The sequence below is a fragment of the Aspergillus foveolatus genome (genome assembly GCF_047715535.1).
Source record: "Aspergillus foveolatus strain CBS 279.81 unplaced genomic scaffold BDW70scaffold_14, whole genome shotgun sequence".
Lineage (NCBI taxonomy): Eukaryota > Fungi > Ascomycota > Eurotiomycetes > Eurotiales > Aspergillaceae > Aspergillus > Aspergillus foveolatus.
This window is the reverse complement of record NW_027396078.1, coordinates 95,809-115,443: the sequence shown is the minus strand read 5'-3', so window position 1 is coordinate 115,443 and position 19,635 is coordinate 95,809. Positions and strand designations below refer to the sequence as shown.

The 19,635-nt window shown below is 50.6% G+C and overlaps 10 protein-coding genes across 10 annotated transcripts; 5 read left to right on the top strand and 5 right to left on the bottom strand.

Moving 5' to 3' along the window:
• Positions 1 to 154: 154 nt before the first annotated feature.
• On the top strand, positions 155 to 1,492 carry BDW70DRAFT_166585 (major facilitator superfamily domain-containing protein; the record flags this gene model as incomplete). Its single annotated transcript, XM_073742025.1, has 2 exons — positions 155 to 528; positions 562 to 1,492. 2 exons carry the CDS (start codon positions 155 to 157, stop codon positions 1,490 to 1,492), a joined length of 1,305 nt encoding a protein of 434 aa, XP_073597587.1.
• Positions 1,493 to 2,758: 1,266 nt separating this feature from the next.
• On the bottom strand, positions 2,759 to 4,362 carry BDW70DRAFT_166584 (major facilitator superfamily domain-containing protein; the record flags this gene model as incomplete). Its single annotated transcript, XM_073742024.1, has 2 exons — positions 2,759 to 3,647; positions 3,749 to 4,362. 2 exons carry the CDS (start codon positions 4,360 to 4,362, stop codon positions 2,759 to 2,761), a joined length of 1,503 nt encoding a protein of 500 aa, XP_073597586.1.
• A 1,997-nt stretch (positions 4,363 to 6,359) lies between these two features.
• Positions 6,360 to 7,562, bottom strand: BDW70DRAFT_158385 (uncharacterized protein; the record flags this gene model as incomplete). Its single annotated transcript, XM_073740501.1, has 2 exons — positions 6,360 to 6,647; positions 6,681 to 7,562. 2 exons carry the CDS (start codon positions 7,560 to 7,562, stop codon positions 6,360 to 6,362), a joined length of 1,170 nt encoding a protein of 389 aa, XP_073597585.1.
• A 1,011-nt stretch (positions 7,563 to 8,573) lies between these two features.
• Positions 8,574 to 9,062, bottom strand: BDW70DRAFT_158384 (uncharacterized protein; the record flags this gene model as incomplete). The annotated part of the gene is made up of 1 exon (XM_073740500.1): positions 8,574 to 9,062. The coding sequence occupies one exon, from the start codon at positions 9,060 to 9,062 to the stop codon at positions 8,574 to 8,576; it is 489 nt and encodes a 162-aa protein (XP_073597584.1).
• Positions 9,063 to 10,371: 1,309 nt separating this feature from the next.
• Positions 10,372 to 11,021, top strand: BDW70DRAFT_158383 (uncharacterized protein; the record flags this gene model as incomplete). The annotated part of the gene is made up of 4 exons (XM_073740499.1): positions 10,372 to 10,555; positions 10,604 to 10,729; positions 10,785 to 10,922; positions 10,978 to 11,021. The coding sequence occupies 4 exons, from the start codon at positions 10,372 to 10,374 to the stop codon at positions 11,019 to 11,021; spliced, it is 492 nt and encodes a 163-aa protein (XP_073597583.1).
• Positions 11,022 to 11,397: 376 nt separating this feature from the next.
• BDW70DRAFT_133039 (HNH endonuclease signature motif containing protein) lies at positions 11,398 to 12,344 on the bottom strand. The gene is made up of 2 exons (XM_073736259.1): positions 11,942 to 12,344; positions 11,398 to 11,894 (listed from the first exon to the last, which is right to left on the bottom strand). Exons 1-2 carry the CDS (start codon positions 12,017 to 12,019, stop codon positions 11,622 to 11,624), a joined length of 351 nt encoding a protein of 116 aa, XP_073597582.1. The 5' UTR covers positions 12,020 to 12,344; the 3' UTR covers positions 11,398 to 11,621.
• A 373-nt stretch (positions 12,345 to 12,717) lies between these two features.
• On the top strand, positions 12,718 to 14,963 carry BDW70DRAFT_166582 (uncharacterized protein; the record flags this gene model as incomplete). Its single annotated transcript, XM_073742023.1, has 6 exons — positions 12,718 to 12,777; positions 13,007 to 13,274; positions 13,417 to 13,684; positions 13,958 to 14,226; positions 14,260 to 14,450; positions 14,490 to 14,963. The coding sequence occupies 6 exons, from the start codon at positions 12,718 to 12,720 to the stop codon at positions 14,604 to 14,606; spliced, it is 1,173 nt and encodes a 390-aa protein (XP_073597581.1). The 3' UTR covers positions 14,607 to 14,963.
• Positions 14,964 to 15,599: 636 nt separating this feature from the next.
• On the top strand, positions 15,600 to 16,252 carry BDW70DRAFT_22711 (CTAG/PCC1 family protein). The gene is made up of 2 exons (XM_073743544.1): positions 15,600 to 15,741; positions 15,792 to 16,252. Exons 1-2 carry the CDS (start codon positions 15,698 to 15,700, stop codon positions 16,087 to 16,089), a joined length of 342 nt encoding a protein of 113 aa, XP_073597580.1. The 5' UTR covers positions 15,600 to 15,697; the 3' UTR covers positions 16,090 to 16,252.
• Positions 16,253 to 16,954: 702 nt separating this feature from the next.
• Positions 16,955 to 18,211, top strand: BDW70DRAFT_22704 (glutathione peroxidase). Its single transcript, XM_073743543.1, has 2 exons — positions 16,955 to 17,453; positions 17,537 to 18,211. The coding sequence occupies exons 1-2, from the start codon at positions 17,147 to 17,149 to the stop codon at positions 18,076 to 18,078; spliced, it is 849 nt and encodes a 282-aa protein (XP_073597579.1). The 5' UTR covers positions 16,955 to 17,146; the 3' UTR covers positions 18,079 to 18,211.
• BDW70DRAFT_22701 (translin) lies at positions 18,164 to 19,429 on the bottom strand. The gene is made up of 8 exons (XM_073743542.1): positions 19,341 to 19,429; positions 19,245 to 19,281; positions 19,099 to 19,152; positions 18,915 to 19,048; positions 18,726 to 18,831; positions 18,577 to 18,662; positions 18,371 to 18,520; positions 18,164 to 18,320 (listed from the first exon to the last, which is right to left on the bottom strand). The coding sequence occupies exons 1-8, from the start codon at positions 19,404 to 19,406 to the stop codon at positions 18,249 to 18,251; spliced, it is 705 nt and encodes a 234-aa protein (XP_073597578.1). The 5' UTR covers positions 19,407 to 19,429; the 3' UTR covers positions 18,164 to 18,248.
• Positions 19,430 to 19,635: the final 206 nt, after the last annotated feature.

Genomic DNA, 19,635 nt, shown 5'->3' with positions numbered 1-19,635 from the left:
GTGCAGAAAAGATCCACAATTGCTCTATGCGCAAATCAGAATGCAAGATGGCCGATGATTAGAAAGCCATCGATCCACAAGGGCCTTATTTCGCCGAGGGGACCCGCCAGCCCTGCCTTTGGCTTTGTATATCAGGCGGCGATGCCCTAACTTGATGTCAAGAGGACGAGTCAGAGGTATCCCACCACGTCCTAAAGCCATGTTGATCTCAGACCCCGAATCGACAAAGTATCCCGAAGGAGGCATAGAAGCATGGCTCATAGTGCTCGGGGCATGGTGCGCCATGGTTCCCTCGATGGGCCTGCTCAACAGCTTGGGCACACTGCACGCATGGACAAGCAGCTACCAGTTGACCGACTACTCCGAGTCTGACATTGGCTGGATCTATGGCGCCTACGCCTTCTTCCTCTACGTTGGGGGCGCTCAAGCCGGGCCTATCTTTGACTGCTACGGGCCGTTATACGTTGTCGTGCCGGGATCAATAGGGATGGTCGCGTCTCTCCTCTGCTTCAGCTTCAGTATTGGTACGTCCTCTAATTCCCCTTGAATTTTTGGCATGAGGCAGTTGCTGATTACGGTCTCAGAGTACTACCAAATCTTCCTCTCGTTCAGCGTCCTTGGGGGCCTCTCAGCCTGTACCCTCTTCAACCCGGCCATCTCAGTGATCGGACACTGGTTCAACGTTCGCCGTGGCATAGCGACTGGCATCGCCTGCACCGCTGGCGGCCTGGGAGGCGTCGCATTCCCACTGATCATCATGTACGCGGCGCCAAAGATCGGGTTCGGGTGGGCGATCCGCATCATCGCCATCGTGTCGGCAGTCCTCTTGACGGTCGCCTGCCTTCTGATGCGCACTCGTCTCCCTCGACCTAGCGGAAAGTCAGCTGCGATTGACTTCAGGGCCCTCAAGGACGCAAGATATGCCAGCACAACTGCCGCCGTCTTCCTGGTCGAATTCGCCGTCTTCGTCCCCATCACATACATCAGCAGCTGCGCGCTGCATGCGGGCATCGATACCACACTATCCTACGCTCTTATTCCGCTTCTGAATGCCGGTGCTGTGCCCGGCCGGTTCCTGCCCGGCCTCGTCGCCGACAGACTGGGCCGGTTCAACGTGATGATCGCCACATCCCTTCTCTGCTCGATCCTCACCCTCGCGCTCTGGATCCCTGTCGACGCCAATCTGGCCGGAGTAATCTGCTACGCGATCCTGTTTGGCTTTTCAAGCGGCGCCGCCATCAGCCTCACCCCCGTGTGCATATCGCAGGTCTGCAGAGTCGAGGAGTACGGGCAGCGGAATGGAACAACCTTTACCATTGCAAGCGTCGGCACCTTGACGGGGATCCCAATCGCAGGTGCCATTCTCGTCGCTAATAATGGACAGTACGACGCGCTGATTGGCTTTGGCGGAGGGATGTATTTCCTCGCGACGGTGGCGTTTGTTGTTGCGAGGGGCATTTGTGTGGGGTGGGATTTTAGGACACGGTTTTAGGTAGCTAGAACAGGCATATATGAGACGGCTTATCTAGATTCCAGTGGATAGAGCTCTCGCACTATCAGCCGCTATAATCGCACCAAGCCACCTCCCAAGACCAGCACGGCCCGTGCAGCTGTCAGATGTTAGATTAGATCTCACTCCTCCACCGAACCAAGAGAAGGGGTGCACCCCGTGCCCCGCGATAATGATAAGAGTCTCTAGTCATTTCGGAATTTCTTCGCGACGACCTAGTTAACTGATTGGGCAATGATGACCGCAGCGCTGGGCGTTGGCCGAGATTCCTCGGCGGACGACGGGGAGCCTATCACACATAGACTTGGCCGGCCTGGCCTCGCACAGGATACGGCTGCGCGCCCTTATAAGGGCAGGTGCTCTCGTCTGTCTGTCTGTCATCTGTCCGTCTGTTCATGTTTCAAGCGCCGTTCAATATGGGCAAAGAGAGTGTCAGAGAGAGGATCCGCACTCTGCTGGATCCGCAGCCGTCTATGCCTAGGAAGGCAGCAGCCGCGGCAGCTTCAGACTCTGATAGCATTGTCTGCTTGATTGAGTAAGTCACTTGTGAAAAGACTGAGTTGCTAGCTAACGATTGCAGAAAAGAACCAAAGAGACCGCAGAAGATCGAGGCGGCCCAGCTGCCATACAATGGTTTGTCCAGTCCTCTCCTCTTCTTGACCCTATTATGCTAAACAAAACCTATCATAACCAGGTGATCAATGCTTCGGCTCGTGTTGCCGTGGGGAATATATACGCTATAAGTATTATTATCAGTGGAGTGACGTTGCAACTCGACAAGGTGGAAGCGATGGGAGAGTGTGATGAGCATAGGATAGATGGATTATCTGGTTTTAGGGCAAGGAATAGAGCTTTTGAATACAATGGGATAGCAACTCTTGATGAGATCCCAATTACCACCCTTAAGTTCCAGATGCAAAGAAGATGGAAAGTCTAGATGGCCTCCATTATTGCTTGGACCAAGGAATGCCTTCCCCTTGTTGCCTTTCTTGAGATGGAATCTACGATGTCCCTCACACTTGCAGCAAGGCTCCAGGCAAGCAGGCTTTAGGCACGCAAGCTTTTGGCAGTCAGCACTTTAGGCAAGCAGTGCCTTAGGCGGGCATCGCTTAGGGCTGCCTGCAACCTATCTATTACTGATAAAAGTGGCTTAGATATTTACAGGCCAGATTTCTCACCAGAATGGCACGCTATGCATGAATGCTCCGTCTGTTCTCTATGTACTCCCATAGGTACTCTCAATCCGCCCTACCCGTCACTAATCTCTGCACTATACCTGGCAAACGGACTCTTTTCCCTCAACCTTAGCCCATACTTGACAAATACCCACGGCGTAATACAGTACACTGTCGCAAGCGCCGCAATGATACTTGTGGCGACATTCGACCCGAGACCCGAATACATCGGGTACGCGAACAGCGGTAAACACCCCGAAGCAATGGCCTTGAGCACCGAGCTCGCAGCCATCGCAGAGCCAGCATAGATTGTATATGCGTCTGCAAGGTACCCACTCAGTGTGTAGGAGAACTCCGTCGCCGCAAACCCAATCAGGGCCACGCCGAACATAGAGCCGATCCAATGCACATGCACGATGGGCGGCACCGTCCAGCCGAAGATCCAGAGGCCGATAGCTAGCGCCGGGGCGGCAACGACGAAGCCGTCGATCTTGTCCTCAGGTACCGGTCCCTGTCCTTGCTTTTCTCGCTTGTTCAGACGGTGGTGGTCCCAGTGGCGGCAGAGGCCGCTGGTGATGATGCCGGGGATCAGGGCGAGGAATGGCAGCGAGGTCGCACGGGAGCTGAACCCAAAGCCGCTGTAGACGACAGTAAAGGACTCGGTAAAGAGGTAGAGCATGCCCCAGGCCGAGGCGTTGAGGACGGCGACGAGGATGATAATCGGCTCTGTGACGCCGAGCTTGGTGGGACGGATGATGATCGTCTGGACCAGTTCATGGATGTTTCTAATACGGTCCCGGCTGGGGATATCCATCTTCAAGTCGATATTATCCTCCTGCAGCCTTAATTTTAGTTCCTCGAACCGGCGCGCCAGGAGCGTGGTTGGACGGCTTTCGCGGATGAGCAGCATGAGGGCAAACACAACGGCCGAGACCATGGCGCCGGTGTGGTATATCCAGCGCCTGTTATAATCGCATTAGCATGAAAATAGATAGGGGGGGAAAATCATAAAGCAAGAGATAGAAATAAACTTAAAATACCAGCTACAAGACGAGGAACTTACCACCCGATCGCATCAGCAATATAAGACCCGTAGATCGGCCCAGCAGCCAGACCTAGCATGGTGCAGCAATTCCATAGCCAGAGGAACCAGAGCCTTGGCCGACTGCTATACTGATCCTCAATGCTCCCCGCTAATACGATGGCCGGCACCGCCGCCGAGAATCCAGCAATGAACCGGCCGATGAACGCACCGGCCGGTGAGGGGACGACCCCTGTGAGAATGCAGGCAACGACATAAGTCCCTGCCGAAATGAGGTAGGAGAGACGCCGGCCCAGCGCCTCGGAGAACGGGGGCATGATGACTGCCCCAAATGCCTGTCCCATCCCGTACATGAACTGGTAGCCCGTGAGGGAGACGACTCTGCTGAGACCGTACTCGATCATGGCCGACTCGGAGGCTGACGCTCCAGTCGTGCTTAGCAGAGAGGTATAAAATTCCCAGAATAGGATGACCAGGTCGTCGTAGACTTTGCGGGGGACGGGCCAGTTGCGCGGAAAGTCCTCATGCGAGCGGTCCCAGTCCATAGTCTTGCTGCCCGTTCGACGGAGACCGCGGCTGGCGGCCTCCGAGTTTATGCGGTCTTCGTGCTGATGCTCTTCTTGGTTGGCAACCATGTTTGCTATAGACGGGATGCACTCTAGGTGAGCGGCGCCAAGTATAAGAGTTTATTGTTTGTTTTTAAGGATACGATGCTGCGTGTCCATCTATTTGGCCAGTGGGGACATGACGACAGGTTGATAGAATCAGACGCAGTCCTTAGTGTTGATCTGCCCACATCGAATCATGCGTAGAGTTTCTGAGGCGCTCGTTTCACCTGCTTCATAGAGCATGCTGGGCGCCCAGACATGGCTCGTTGCTGATGCCAATAGCACTGACTGTACCACCCACCGAGTCTATGAGATGCTGCACAATTGCTGAGCAATACAGAGTGTTGCCAGCCCTTAAGGTTGTCCTCAGGGCCAAGGGAGGATCTGTCCTCGTATAGAGATGGACCCACCGCAGATCTCGACCGCGATCTCCAAAACAAGGATCTCGATGCAGATCGTGTCATCATCATCAGTCATGAACTTACCTCGATCTGAGACGAACTTGGGGAGGAACGGTGGGGCATTTGTCAGAGTGCATCAACATGACGCTGCCTAGCCGCTATGTGCCCAAGGGCTGGCACCCTGCACCTTGCCTGGATGTACATGGATCAGCCAGTGGAACCCGAGAGATCATAACTATTCCCATCGTAGCTCCCGAAACCAAACTCATGGGATTGTCACTCTATGCTACCAGAACATGGGTACGTTGGGTCGAATCATCACGAATCATCGGTTGCTTCCGTGCCCCTGGACCAGATTTTTCTTCTGATGCGCTAGCCGACGAGCTATAATGTACAGTGTATACTTATTGGGCCGTGTAAGCTTCTGCCTTACTCGTTATTTTATCCTTATTCGAAAAATCGCAGTAAGTTCTCCGCTCATAAGTCTTCTCGCCTCGCCACTGCAGGAAATCCCATCCATATCCTCCCTCAGCATCTAACCACCCACCACGTCAACAGCTTCACAGTACGCCTCACCATAACTCGCACTTAGGACACGATTCCATCGCCCAGCTCCCAGCAATGGGCAAGTATATGATGCGTCAACGTCCGGATCATGATCGATAGGTCACGGAGCCTCAACAACCATAACACCTCTATACCAGGGCTCCAGTATCCCAATTTGTCTTTTGTCCAAAACGAGGTCACACTGAGAGCTAAAGTCTCTGCATCATGGACTGGGCAGTATCGCTTCGTGTCTGTGTGCAACGTCAAGGGCGAGATCTGGGTGACGAGATCAAATGTCCGCCGGGGCCCTTAAGCGGACAATGCCTGGAAAGCTTGGTTGCTGCCGTTCTACAGACTCTCCGGCTCGGCAATAATTGGGGAGAGCCAGTCATGGTATTCTAGAGGTACAGTAGTCTTTGTCTTTGGTCGCGCCATACATAATGAGAGTATGGGTCTGTGGTTAGAATGAGCAAGGGCGGTGTTGGTATTTATATAGTCTTTAAGGGCTCTTTGTTTTCATTAAAAGAGGGTGTAGCCAAGGAAACACTTAATCGTCAGCCTGTCAGGTTCAGAAAGGATTAACGCCGCAACCTCGTGCTCAGGTTGTCCATCGAGCAAAGGTTCCGGATAGGGTTCCGGATGCACCTCGTCAAGCAGTAGACGTCCTATCTTCGCCAGGGCCCTATCTCAGGACGTTCATCAGAGCATTTGCTCTTACTCAAATAGCTGGGGTCTGTCATCAATTACAAAACGATCTGTCACGACCGCTTTGGTCGCTGCGTTTGAAGAATCCTAAAATTATGCTGTCCAACATCGGATTGAAGGTCAGATAAAATCTGTCAGTGTGGTACATGCAGATAATCTTAGCCCTGACTACCTATTGGTCTAAATTGTGTGTGCAGTCTTTATCCATTACTAATAGTGATTATAGACAGTGCCCCTACAGCGCCCCTGGGAATGGTTGCAACATGAATTTTTTCATGATCAGCTTCAAGCAGCCATCGTACTAGATGGGAAGTGTATCATGTCATCCATGGAGCTCAAAGCACCTTTATACTGGCTATTCCATTGCGTCGCCTACCTTCTCCTGTGACCAGGTACAGACGAATAAAATATACCGCCTCGTTCGTGCAGGAGGCGTCGGTACTTCTCCATCACCAAGAGAGTTCCATTGCGCTCGGTTCGATCACTCTCCCACCCCTGATCTTGTGAAGCGTCGCGAAAGAGCTGTAAAACCGTCCCAGGTGCGGTAGTGATGGTGCTCCGCCCGTGGGCATGCTCTTCAGTGGTGAGACGCTTCCACTTCGGGTCCTCCATGTCCAATCCAGCTCCCAACTCTGCCCATTTCGTGACAACGACTGCTGTCTTTGGGTCTTAATCGGCTCCACAATGACGCACATTGAGCCGGAACTCCACTCCGCACGTCCAGCAGCACATATGCTTGATCAGTTCGGATTTGTTGAAATAAAGACCGCAAGCCCGCGCCGAAGCTGTATCTGCAATAACATGACGGATCTGTCCATGCGGACAAATGGGCACATGACTGACCCCTGAAATGACAGTGTCCATGTCGAGGCTATCATGGAATAGCGCCAAGCTCTGGACCTGGAGGACCAGGCTCGATGTTGAGGCTCCGTCTCCAGCCTCGTCAAGCGGGCAGACCCGTCCCTCAACGGATAGCAACGTTGTAACAGCCGGATTCAGCAGCAGGTTACGGCTTACCTCTGTATACGCCAGCGAATCAGCCGTAACTCCTTCTTGATGTTCAGGGCCGTGGTAATGATTCTTCATCGCGGCCGATAAACGGCAATGCCGGAAATCATACAATGTGACTCCGGCGCAATGCACGCTGAAAAACATCCACAGAGGCCCGAGTACGTTATCCATGCCCGGTTTGAATACATCGGGGCACGGATTATGTCTGTCTGTCTGGGATGATGCTGGATGTGTAACATCCGCGATCCGCTGCGACTTTGCACATCGGTGGCAGCAGAACATGCCTGGGATGTCGCGAGCTATTCGAGTGAGGACGAACGCTTTCAATCTAGAACGGGTTCGGGGAAACAGTGCGGGCGGATTGCTCTTGCTGATTACAGCGAGCAGGTGATGGCTGCAGAGCGCGAGGCAGACAGTATCAGGCTCGTCCAGAGAGTCCGTGATGCAAAACACCAGTTCAGGTGGAAGCTTTTCCCAGTATGGGCGGTTGTCTGTCCAGCTTGGGACATTCTTGTAGCATATTCGACGTCTGACCTGCCGCAATGCCGACGATAAGCGGTCCATAGCATCGCAAGCTGCTATATTCGATAAAGAGCGATGAAAACTACCCGACGACCGTAGGGTGAGATCCACCCCGTAATTCAGACACGGAGTGTTCTTTTAGACATGATAGATAAATCTCGTTCACGGAAGGATCCGACGTGAGCTTATTTTACGCATTTCCCCGTGGCATGATGGAGCAGGAACTGAAGTCATTATGGTACCAACCTAGTCATACGTCTAAACACCCTGACTGAGCACAGAGGGCCGGCTGGTTCCACTCCCCCAATGGGAGTGGATAAGAGCAATAAATCCCGTCACTGTAATGCATGAGCCAATGCCACAGCTGTTGCCCAGTAGTGTTCCTAAGGACAAGTTCGACGTACATTTTCGAACGCGCCCCGGTGCGGGTGGTAAGTGGTCCTAGCTGTGCGCGGCCAGGATATCTGGAGACCAAGCGAATGTCTATCACTAGGGCAGGTTGATAGTGCTTTAGGTTGGCGGGTATGGGCTAGGTCGCTGCGTTGCGCCGGGAACGGCCCAGCTGGGAAGTGACCGTAGGAAGTGCCGTTGCGGAGGGGATGGATCTTTCTATCGTAAGGAGTGGTACAATGGATGTTCCATTAGGTATAGCTATGGAGATTCTCTGTTTGGCGTTTTAGGCACCGGTAATGGCGTTTTCCTAGCGACGATTTTGCACCCAAGCAGTGAGCCGCCATCCACTACGCGAGCCCGTTTAACCGTTACCGACTTCAACAGGCGGCAAGGGAAGGGCCCGAAAGGCCCCGGCCATGAAGAGCCCTGGTTCTGAGAAGGAAATGGCAGCATGATTAGGGCATGACTGGTGCGTCTGCGGTGATCTGTTGCATCAATCGTACCGGCTCAATGAAGAAGGTAGTATCGAAAAACAGGGGCATAGTCGCATATAATAAACAACGGAGTTCGTCTCGGTTACAGCTCCTGCACGATGATTGCGAAAATTTCAAGTGAGGCAACTAAGAGATTTCTTACCTAGTATATGCAATTTACGCAAACTCATCCATGCCATGGTCCGAGACCGGTCGTCGTCGGGTCTGGCAGGCGGTTTCCGAAGCTGCTCATCCTGAATAAATCCTGGCAATGGACCTCCAAACGTCCGTTCCCAGTTCGTTCCCACATGGTTGATACGTAGATCCGCCCAGAGCCGTTTCCCACCCATACTACCTCCGAGACGGCGCTGCGGCCCAATACAGGCAGCGTCGGTGCATCGGCACTCAATCGGTCATTCACTAGGGCCGCTGCACTTGTAGAGCTTCCACCGGCGAGAGCGAGACTGCCACTTAGCGGATTCGCGCCCACACATTCGCCACTGCTCGCATGTTCTGCTTCACCAACGAGCCTGGTCACGGCGATCATGGCATGCACTCTGCCAGGTTTTGCGGCTAGGGAGAATTGCATCGGGATTACATCTGGAACAGCCGATACATGGTCCAGATGAATAGATTGCCCCTTCCACAAGGGAAGACTGGCTCGGTCTAGATTCATTGCAGCTCCTCAGCCAGGAATAATGGCAGCTGCCGAGTCCCGATACAATCAAATCAATTTCCATCGTTTTGACAGAATTGGCCAAAGTCAATAAAACTTGAAGATCATCATTGTTGTGCTATTGGACGCGCTAGCTGACCACGCTCATTGGCAAGTGGCGTTGATCGACCGTTAGCGCGGGAGATCCAGGGACCAGACGCTCTCAGTCCATGGACTTTAGGGAACTCTCCACTAAGCATCAAGCTAGCGGACAGCTAATTTTTGGCCGTTAAATCAGGCACCACTGCTTGCTTAATCCTAATGACTCATGACGAGCCTGGAACAAACAAGCCGGGTAACTACGGCATCTTATCAGGTTTTGAATCCAAAGAAAGCCGTAATGTCCTGATTAGTTCCTTTAAGGCCAACTGGGAGGCCAGCCCTTATTAGAGGTAATCGTCAATCCCCGAAATTCTCCTGCTACGCGAGCATTCGCAAAGTATTGCCCACACAGCATGGGCGGCTTTTCTCGGGGTTGGGCATTCTTCAGCCCCGTGTCCAGCATTGCGTAGCCGAGCTATTGCTCACGAACCCTGGGTCCGATGGCCGTTTCCCAGCTATATTTTCTCCGGTTCTCCGCAGACTGTCTTGGGATTGGCCTTCGTTCAAAGATAAAGGCGCAGGATCGACATTCTATAGCTTCGTCGGCCATCATTGTCTCCATGCCGACTTGCCTGCTTTTTGCCTGCCATGATGCAACCGCCGGCGAAGCCATGCACACCCAAGGGCTTTTCAATGGGAATTTTTTGCGAAGCGTAGGTATGCCAAAGAAACCTCCAGTTTGCCGCCATTGGTCCAATCCAGCCATAATCCAGCCGTCCGGCGTAAAGTCCGCTCGGCCGCTGAATATACGCACTGTAGGCGATGTCAGCTCTTGGCAGAGTCCCAATATCAAGCCAACTGCTGTGGAGTATTTGATGCCAAATCCTTTCCAGTCGATCACTATTCTTCCACGCTATTTGTCGTCTTCGAGGAGCTATTTCCGTACAAGGAGCTATGTCCGTACCTGTGAATCACTAATCCCACGAACAGCATCCGGTCCGCTCCTGATCTGCACGGGCGATGCAGGAACCAAAGTAGTGTCAAGGTAGAGATGGCGAGAATCCATCGCCGGTATATATAAGGCAGTCGCCAGCCCTGCGCAATATCTTTCAATTTCATCGGCAAAGTGGTTCAAAGCATCCCGTTCCTGTCATTCTTTACCTAGACTTCCACTCTATCTGACCAGCGTCACTCTCTTACCTCTCTTAATCCTTTTTAATCCATCACAATGAAGTTCACTGGACTCATCGCCTCATTTGCCGTCGCCAGCACCGCCACTGCTGCTGCGGTGCCAGGCCTCAACACTGTCAAGCTTAACTCTACCGTGGCCCAACTCGACAAAGTCCTCGACCACGTCGACAGTGCCATTCTTGGCCCCGACACCCAGGAAGTCCTTGCTGACACCAAGAACGGTACGATCATTGTAAACCATGCCAATAAAGCCATGCTAACTTGTCTAGAACTTGTCGGCATTCGCAACCTCCTGAGCGACGTCGTCGGCGGAGTCGTCGACCTTGTCGGAAACACCGGTATTGTGCAGGACGTCGTTCACCTGGCGGGCAATGTCGTCTCCAGCGTCGTCGACGGTAGGCATTCTCTCAAACACCACCATTCAAACCCAGCTGACGGACGTTTACTCAGTTGTCCAACCCGTTGTCAACGTTGATGGTGTTGTTTCCGACCTCGGCGACCTCGCACACAGCCTTGTTGACCGCATCCAGAGCGGCGAAGTCGATGCTGCCGGCCTTGAGAACCTTCTGACCGCCTTAGGTGGTTCTGGTAAGTCCTCTTTTTCGAATTATGCTGTCCAGTATAGCTTGCTGATCGCCCTTAGCTGGTCTTTCCAATCTCAACCACGTCATCGCTGAGGTTGCGTAAAATCGACTTCAGCGGATGTCTTGCAATTCGGCCATAGGGCCAACGCTTCGATATGATGTACGAGAAGCAACATATAATTTAATCAATACCCTTCTGTTACTGTGGTCAATCAAAATCTTCCGATTCATGATATTTGCCGTTCCTTAGGTTACCAGACTATTGCAGAACCTACTGCATAGATTAATTGAATTCAAAGGTAGATACGTTAGAAGTGACACTCAAGCTGCCAACTCGTAGGTCAATCAATACCTGCCCGTATGCGCAGGTTACAAGCAGGCCACAATCAGGTTACAGGTCAGGTGGTATCATTGTAAGGTGGGCTAGCCAGTTACTGACTATTATTAGGCTTCCAGTATAAGGACTTATTATCAATTACCTGTCTTGTACTTTCCATCCCTAGAGAACAGGCATCTGCTGAACTTAGTAGTAACTTATAACGGACATACTCAGCAATTCGAGTGGACCCATCTGAGCACACTTCTTCCCCTTCCAGATCTTCCATAACCCGAATGAATTCATCGAGATATTCACCAGCGGCACTAAGATGAAGAATGCGCCTAATACGAGGATGAAGTTCCAGAAGTTGAGGAGAGGGCAGTTCTATTTTAAGTCCCGGTTGATGTAGAGCGTGCGGGTAACGGGAAGATTGTGGCCTCGAAATATGCGGTTCATATCTCCAAAGTCGATTTTGTATGTGTGCAGTTGATCCTGAAATGGTTTAAATGCAACTTCAAAGTTCCCGAACAACCTATGAAGGTCATGAGTCAAGGTGAGCGCATTCATCGGTCGGTTAATGTCAGTTCCGTTGATAAGCTGGACAGTGCTGGGGTTGAACATTTTCAGAATCTTATGGGCGACTTGCTTCTGCCCATCCTGGAAAATCTGTCAGCAAGAGGTCATTAGCATATATGGTGACGCACTGGTTTAAGGTCTCCTTCAATGCCAGTAAGAGACATGAGGAAATGAGGAATGATATGCGCCACTTCTAGATAGGCCATGTCATTACTTTCCAGCAGCAACGGATTCTCATCATCGTCTTCTGCGTTTTTTCCATCAGTTTCATATCGTGCTTCACCCTCCTGGACGTCAAATTTCCGGGTTACGACACATCGATATCGATAATCCTATAAAAAGCTTGTTGGCTCTGTCATGCTCTTCTGGTGTTAGACGTTGCGTGGCGGGAAACAACTTCCTCCAGGAGTAAACTGTGCCGGTGAATCGAAACAACCATTATCAAGAGCAATTAAATCTAGCCCACCCCAGGTGATGAAGGAGGGATAATGGCTCATGTAAACACCGAGAGATGCTTCGCTTGAGATCTGCTGAGCTTGGCTTTACTATCTTCTTATACATGATCATAACCTTAACTGGCACTGGTATTCCTTCTTGGTCAACAGGCTGAGCTACCTATAAGCTGATCCTTAACAAGGGCCTCTCGAGACTGACTTCTAAAAAGGTCTGTTTTTGACCATATCTGACAATATGTCTTACTGACTGCTATTTATATGTTAAATTCTGTTCGCATTAAACGGCACAAAATAGATTATCCTCCTCTAACAAACTAAAGTCTGCTTAACAGTATTACCATGTCTAACATTACCAAACTTTGTTTCTACATATTTAATGTCATGAACCCACGTCACATCAGGTGACATCGCGTCATGATCAATGGCAAACCTCACCACCACGGCCAAAGATGTCTAAGCCAGATTCTGGCGAGTGTTTCATACTCACGACAGATGCCGCGCCTCGTAAGGTATTCTGTCTCTGAGGCGTTGCGAGGTCGAGTTGGACCGGTTCCGTCTTCACCGTTTCTCACCCAATCATTCACTTCGTGTTCTCATTTGCAGTATCTAGTTAACAGAGCTAATTCTACGGCAAGTATGGCGAACATAGGTATAGAAATGATCGAGCGCCTTTCTTGAGGATGTTCTTGGGGATGTTTGAAGAACACTAACGCGACTGAAGAGATCGAGTCACATAAGTACACAAGCGGCCGGTGGTTGCGGCGTGATGAACTCGAGATCGAGTCACGCTACATCCAATTCAACTTCGATGCTCTTTGCCGAAAAATTATCGAGCTATGTCCTGGCGCAAGTACTATTCGAGCTTGCCGAAAGATTGAAAGAGGCTTCAACAGGGTCCTCATATTTACCTTGGACAACGCCAAGGAAATTGTTGCCAGGCTCCCATTTCGGCTGGCAGGACCAGCGAGGCTGACTACACTTTCTGAAGTTGCCACAGTTCGCTACTGTAAGTTTCGCAATCCAATATCAATAATATCAATTCTTCAGATGATGACCAGACATTGTTTTTCCAGTACAAGCGAAGACAACCATCCCCATACCGGAAATCCGCGACTGGAATCATAACTGCAGCAATACGAATGATACAGTTGGCTGCGAATATATAATCATGGAGCATGCAAATGGTGTTCCACTATGCGATCAATGGCGCGAAGTGGCTGGCGACCAGCAAGTCGGGTGCATGAATGCTATCTATCGGACCATAAAGGAAGTATTTGACTTGGAATTTCCGGCTTATAAGAGCATTTATTTCGATGATACCCTCGATTCCGTTGATAAACAATCGCTGGGCGATGGCTTCTGTATTGGTCTGCACTGCGGCACGCGATACTGGGGTTGCGATGCCGGGGAACAGAGGTATTATCATTACGCGAGGACGAATTAGCGACCCTATAAGTTGCGGCCAAATGTCAATTATTGAAACTCCCCTCCGGTTCTGAGACTTCGCTTACAACCAGATCCGTTAGGGCTGAGCATTGGCGATTACTGTGATGGTCTTATATTGACTCTGGCCTGTCGCGCGCCCCTCGAGAGGACGTCGAAACCGAGAAGAGACCGATATGCCAGGGATCGCCTAAAGCGCACTTGGCTCTTCTAGAATCTGCCCGCTCCTTGTTAAGTGGATAATAGAATCCGCAATTCCGCCGCGCCATTAATGTTCCATCCAGATTTGCATATGAGAAACATATTTGTTTCCCAAGACGACCCTTCTGTTATTACGGGCATTATTGATTGGAAGAGTACTAGTGTTGAACCTGCGTTCTGGTACTCGGATGAAATTCCAGCCTTTGCTATAGGGAGTGAACTATGTACCAAGGCTTTCGAACTCTCTTCGCAGTTCTTAACACCCAAGCTCTCAGGTCCACGGTTGATGAATGAAAACCTCTTTCGGCCATTTCGTTACTGTTATAGGGCATGGAAGGATGGTGCAGTGGCACTACGCCATGAGATGATTGAAACTGCTCCGCTCTGGAAAAAGCTAGGGTTTGAAGGTCGATGTCCTTTCCCTTTACCCACGCGGGAAGAACTTATAATCCATGCAAAGGAGTATAGACTGTTTGAAACAGCCCCGAATTTGCAAGCTGATTTATGCGGTCTGCTGAATACTGCGTCAGATGGTTGGGTACCTCCAGAGATGAAGGGAGACCCAATTAGCCCATAGAGAACCTTTGACGGGATATTGCAAGCTGTTGTATCAAACCCGGACGTGGATGATGATGAGCCAGTAAAAAATGAAATGACCCTGAGGGTGATCTGGCCATTTGACCTTGATCAGTAAAGTGCATGTCTATTGCTGAAATCCTGAGGATAATGTGCTCAGCTACAGCAAGCGGGCACATTCAATTGGCATGACCAATGGCGGGAGCTTTACAGAACAATGGTAGCTTTGTACCAAAAATTAGACGCCATTCATTATCAAGCCTCCATCTTAAAGGTGCCCTCAGAACAGCACAAAAATCCCAGCGTAGGCCTGATACAACCGTCCTCATCGATAAGTGCAGAAGGTTTGGGAACCCCCCATCACGCTGAGGCATCTGGAGAGTGTTGCTCTATCCTCTCGCCTAATAGTCTATGCTACTCCCGGCTCTGGGAACACTTCCAGGCTACACTGTCACGTTCTTCAGGAACATCATATACACAATCTCGAGAATTCGACTCGTACCAATCAGGGTCGCCGTGCATTGAATTGGAAGAATAGGAGACTTTTATCGATAGTATTACCTCAGCTCTACTACATTGCATCCATCCCATGTTGTCGCTTCTTCTGAAGAGCAGCATCCCTATCTGCGCAGATCAAGCAGTTTTCGGGGCCCTTTATATTCATAATAGATCAAAACAGTAGCTCAAATATAACTCGTCTTTTGGCATATTTACTGCATGTTTACCTAGTAGCTTTAGTGTCACGACCGAGCTAGTAGGTGCGATCCCGGCTGCTCAGATTATTGGTCCAAACATAGTGCCCTTTTCGGTCTAGCTGGGAATATGCTTGATATGCTTGTCCACACACATTTTCTTGCACAAGTAATCTATTAGTCCAGTATATTATCCAAGGGTAGATCACTGCCTTCTTTTGCTTGCTCTATATCCCAAACCATGTGTATAAATTAATAGAAAGGTATTAAAAGCCATAAAAACTGTGGTAGCTCGGGAGATACGAACACAAATTTTTGGGGCATGGGCCAGATTACCCGCCATTTGGCCTGAGGCATACTAGTGCGTCGATGCCAGCTTTTAGCGCGTCGAACCCAACTGGTTTCTGGTCAAGGAACAACTTCTGTGTGCATACACCAACAAAACACGCACTTAGTATATTCTATTTCCATATTTCAACTACCATCGCTCGTTGCCTCTTTTATTGCCTCTTCCAAGATGGCCGCCAATCAGCCTTCCGATACCGAGTTCCCGTGCACTCTGTAAGCCTGCCCCTCCTCTACCCCTCTTAACACACTAACCTCATAAACAGCACAATCTCCCTCCCCCTTCCAAGCCATCGACTCGCCTCCTCGGCTATGCGCGCTCTCGAAGTCGATGCCGAGCTCTCCCCACACGTCCGGCGCTACTTTGTACTCAAGAGTCCCGATCCCGGAGCGCAGAGTACGGGCGGCGATGAGGGGCAGACCGTCCTCGAAACGACCTACAAGGCCACTACGAACCGCATGCTGAGAGTTGCTGTGAACGGGTTTATGGAGAGTCTGGGAGTTGTTCTTGGAGTTATGGAAGAACTTGATGTGGATGTGTTGAAGGAGGGTGGTGATGAATAAGGGCTGATTCAGGCATAAGATGAAGAGAGAACACCTTGGGTACCATGAACTCCGGCGTATTCGAGTCTGCCTCGGCTGGCAAGTACTGGTCGAAACTGGCCAATGTCTGATTCGCTCACTGGTCGATAGCGGACCTTAAAAGGGCAAACAATCCGCCGACGCATGAGCTCGCCGCAAATATCTCCGTGACACGCGGGTGGTCTATGTTCAATATTGCTTCCCCATTTTCGAGTTGAACATCAACGCCTGCGATGAGCTGAGTGGCTGTGGAATTTACATAGCACGGAAGCCGATCTCATCTACGCCGATCTGACCACTTCGCGGAATTATCCTTCAGCGAACGACGCGGCACCGGGCAGTGGTGAACCATCGGAGTCGCCGAGTTGGTTTTTGAAGGCCTGAAGCCAATTATGGACTGCACTAGAGTAGGGTATATGTACAGCGGAGTAGCCAACGTCTCCATCTGCGGCTCTATTTGAAACAAGTATTTGGAATATTCGCCGGTTGAAACTATTCATTTGTAAGCCATCTTTGTGGTTAATGGGTTTAGAGATCGTGCTCCAACGATGGCCCAGCAACCCGCCTCAAGCCGGCTGAGTAGTCTCAATCTTTAACTTTCCTTCCAAAAAAAAAAAAAGCCCAGAAAAATTTAACTGGAGGGCCGTTCTATTCAAAATAGTCAACGTAGTAGTATTCGGGCAGTTTCCCTGCAAAGATACGCGTATACGCATACGAAGTCACTGTCATACAGCCGCCCATCAATTGAACGGCGTAAGAAGCAATAGGCATGTGATCTTATCTAACGTCTTATGGCTATGAAGTCATACAAGGCCGCGTGAATCCTGGAATGCCAACAGTCCAAAGTCTCGATTAGCCAGCTTACAAACTGCACAGCATTGATTTATGGAGTATCACTATAATCCCCAGAAGTTATGCAATTCGGACCACGGGCCCGAAGCATCCGGTTGCATGCGCGCCCCTCACAACTTTTAGGCTCCTTCCGGATTTCTCGCTCCTTCCGCGAACCTCGGAGGCGGGGCGGGTGTCACCTTCATCCATGCCTTTCACATATTGTGGCTTAGTTCCACGATTACTCAGTTTCAGATCTAGTTCCTCTTCGACCAGACAAGTCAGGCTACGGACTCCGATACAAAAGACGTCTGTTTCCCCCGGTCGGATTAGTGGTGCCACAATTTCATCATCATCCGCGTCGCGCCTGAGTCCTTGCATTCTTCACTTCCCCTCACATCGAACTCTTCTCCAACATCAACAACCTCCTCTCAGACCCTCACATTCGATCGCGCGATACAGATTCAGCAGCATGGCTTCTGCTACTACGTTTTACGACTTCGAGCCTGTTGACAGTACGTCCTCACACCCGTTTCTTTTGTGTACCCCACTCTCTTTCTCCTCCGCCAGACAAACACTAACCCGCGCTCTCCAACAGAGAAAGGCGATGCTTATCCCCTCAGCCAGCTAAAGGGCAAGGTTATCCTTGTCGTCAACACCGCGTCGAAATGCGGTTTCACGCCTCAATTCAAAGGTCTTGAGACCCTTTACCAGTCTATCAAAGCCAAGCGCCCCGATGACTTCGTTATCCTTGGTTTTCCATGCAACCAGTTTGGCGGTCAGGACCCTGGCTCCAACGACCAGATTCAGGAATTCTGTCAATTGAACTACGGCGTTACCTTCCCCGTTCTCGGCAAGACGGAGGTCAACGGAGACAATGCGAACCCTCTCTGGACTTGGCTGAAGGAGAGCCAACCCGGTCTGTTGGGTTTGAAGAGGATTAAATGGAACTTTGAGAAATTCCTGATTTCCGCGGATGGCAAGGTTGTTGGGAGATGGGCTAGTACCACTAAGCCTGAGGGATTGGAGAGCAGGATTTTAGAGGAGATCGAGAAGGCTGAGAAGCAGGGGCTTCTGGCTTCGAAGGCTAAGCAGGCCGAAGTTGCGGGTGCGGACGGGGAGACTGCCAAGTTGGCGTGATTTCTACATTGTTGTTTCATGGATTATGATACCAGGTCTTAACTGTTTGCAGACACAGGAATGCTGCAATTATTTCATCGAGTACTAGTAATGTCCGCCTTGTGCCCTTATCATGTCATCATCATAATACCACTCTTTGTTGGCATTCTCAACCCAGTCTACTGTTGAACCTAAACACCCTGGCCCTTGGGAATCAAGTTTCGCAATGAGAGATCATACACCACATCCTCTACTTTCTTGACCTAGAAAGCTATCAGCGAGTTTCTCAACCAGGGAGACAGGTCAGACTTACACTATACTTGATCGCATCACTCCTTTTCCGTAGCACATCGTTCTTCAGATTCAACAACTGAAATCCATTGAACAGCTCCTTGATGAAATTACCAATCACCGTAGGACGGCCGTAATCGCCGAGGGTAACCGCGTTAACAGCAAGACGGGCCTGGCATGTTCTGTCAGATAAAGCTCAAGTATCAAGACTCAAGACGGTACACGAACCAGCTCTTCAATCATGGAAATCAGCGCGAGAAGATACTCCTCCAACGTGAGATGGAACGCGTCTTCTTCCTTGAGGTTAACGGGAACTGCGCGAATGCGAGTTAGATACCAACCCGAGACGTGATCGAAGTGACAAAGTAGAGTCATACTCTCAAGAAACTTCCCTACCTCCTCCATGGTCAAGAATGAAGCCGATTCAGAGCCTTTGAACTCCTGGAGCCCGCCGAGCCACGCGCATAGCTCGATGGATGCAACCTAACAAACTGTAAGCATGCTTGCTGGAGCTAGTGTCTACAAACAAGAGACGATTAAAGGTAAGTGAATGAGCGGGTACTAACGAGATTCTGCAGATCGCGCGACCAAACCCCGTTGTACTTGTAGAAGGGGTGCCTGTCGGCCACGGCCTTCAGGCGGGTGATTTCTTCCTTCTGGGCGAGGATTTCCTTGGTTGCATCCTCGAGGACAGGCTGCACTGTTTCGAACAATTAGTATAGCCCTTGCCTTGGGTCAGGGATAACATACACTGCGCCTCCGGTGTAGAATGAGCGCGAGAGAGCACAGCTTGAGTAGATCGGCCTAGTCAATTGAATTGTCGCGTTAGTCTACTAATTGCTCGCTAACATTCGAAAATTCTAGTTTGACTCCTGAGAAAGTTGGACGAGCTGAACCTTTTCGCGAGAGATTTTGCACAATGTCACGGAGCTCCTGTTTGCAGTGGTTAGTCCTGTATCCACAAGCTGTGTTTTGATCTGTGTTGGTCGTACATCTCTGACAGCTGCCTCCTCGTCAATCTTGGCCTGGAGATTCTCGAAAATGGCGCGATCAATCATTTTGCTGGATTTCGATTCCTGTGCCCGGATTAATGGTCTTAAGTGGATTCAGAATTTTGCTACTAATGCTGATGCTGCGGCTGCGGCGTTGATGTCAGGACTATCGGGCTGTGGGGCGCCGGCGGATTGTGCCTGAGGCGAATACTATTCAACGCAGGGCTGGCGAGTCGCGGGAGAGTTAGACGCATATATGGAGTCTACGAGGATTGAAAGTGACTGTATATTCGAG

Coding starts and splice junctions, on each gene's coding strand:
- BDW70DRAFT_133039 (XM_073736259.1), bottom strand. CDS start 12,019: ATGGCCTATCTAGAAGTGGCGCATATCATTCCTCATTTCCTCATGTCT. Junction 11,895..11,941: donor TTGAAGGAGACCTTAAACCA/GTGCGTCACCAT, acceptor CAGATTTTCCAG/GATGGGCAGAAGCAAGTCGC.
- BDW70DRAFT_22711 (XM_073743544.1), top strand. CDS start 15,698: ATGGCCGCCAATCAGCCTTCCGATACCGAGTTCCCGTGCACTCT. Junction 15,742..15,791: donor ACCGAGTTCCCGTGCACTCT/GTAAGCCTGCCC, acceptor CCTCATAAACAG/CACAATCTCCCTCCCCCTTC.
- BDW70DRAFT_22704 (XM_073743543.1), top strand. CDS start 17,147: ATGCCTTTCACATATTGTGGCTTAGTTCCACGATTACTCAGTTTCAGA. Junction 17,454..17,536: donor CGACTTCGAGCCTGTTGACA/GTACGTCCTCAC, acceptor GCTCTCCAACAG/AGAAAGGCGATGCTTATCCC.
- BDW70DRAFT_22701 (XM_073743542.1), bottom strand. CDS start 19,406: ATGATTGATCGCGCCATTTTCGAGAATCTCCAGGCCAAGATTGACGAG. Junction 18,521..18,576: donor TTTCCATGATTGAAGAGCTG/GTTCGTGTACCG, acceptor AGAACATGCCAG/GCCCGTCTTGCTGTTAACGC. Junction 18,321..18,370: donor GTGATGCGATCAAGTATAGT/GTAAGTCTGACC, acceptor ATAGCTTTCTAG/GTCAAGAAAGTAGAGGATGT.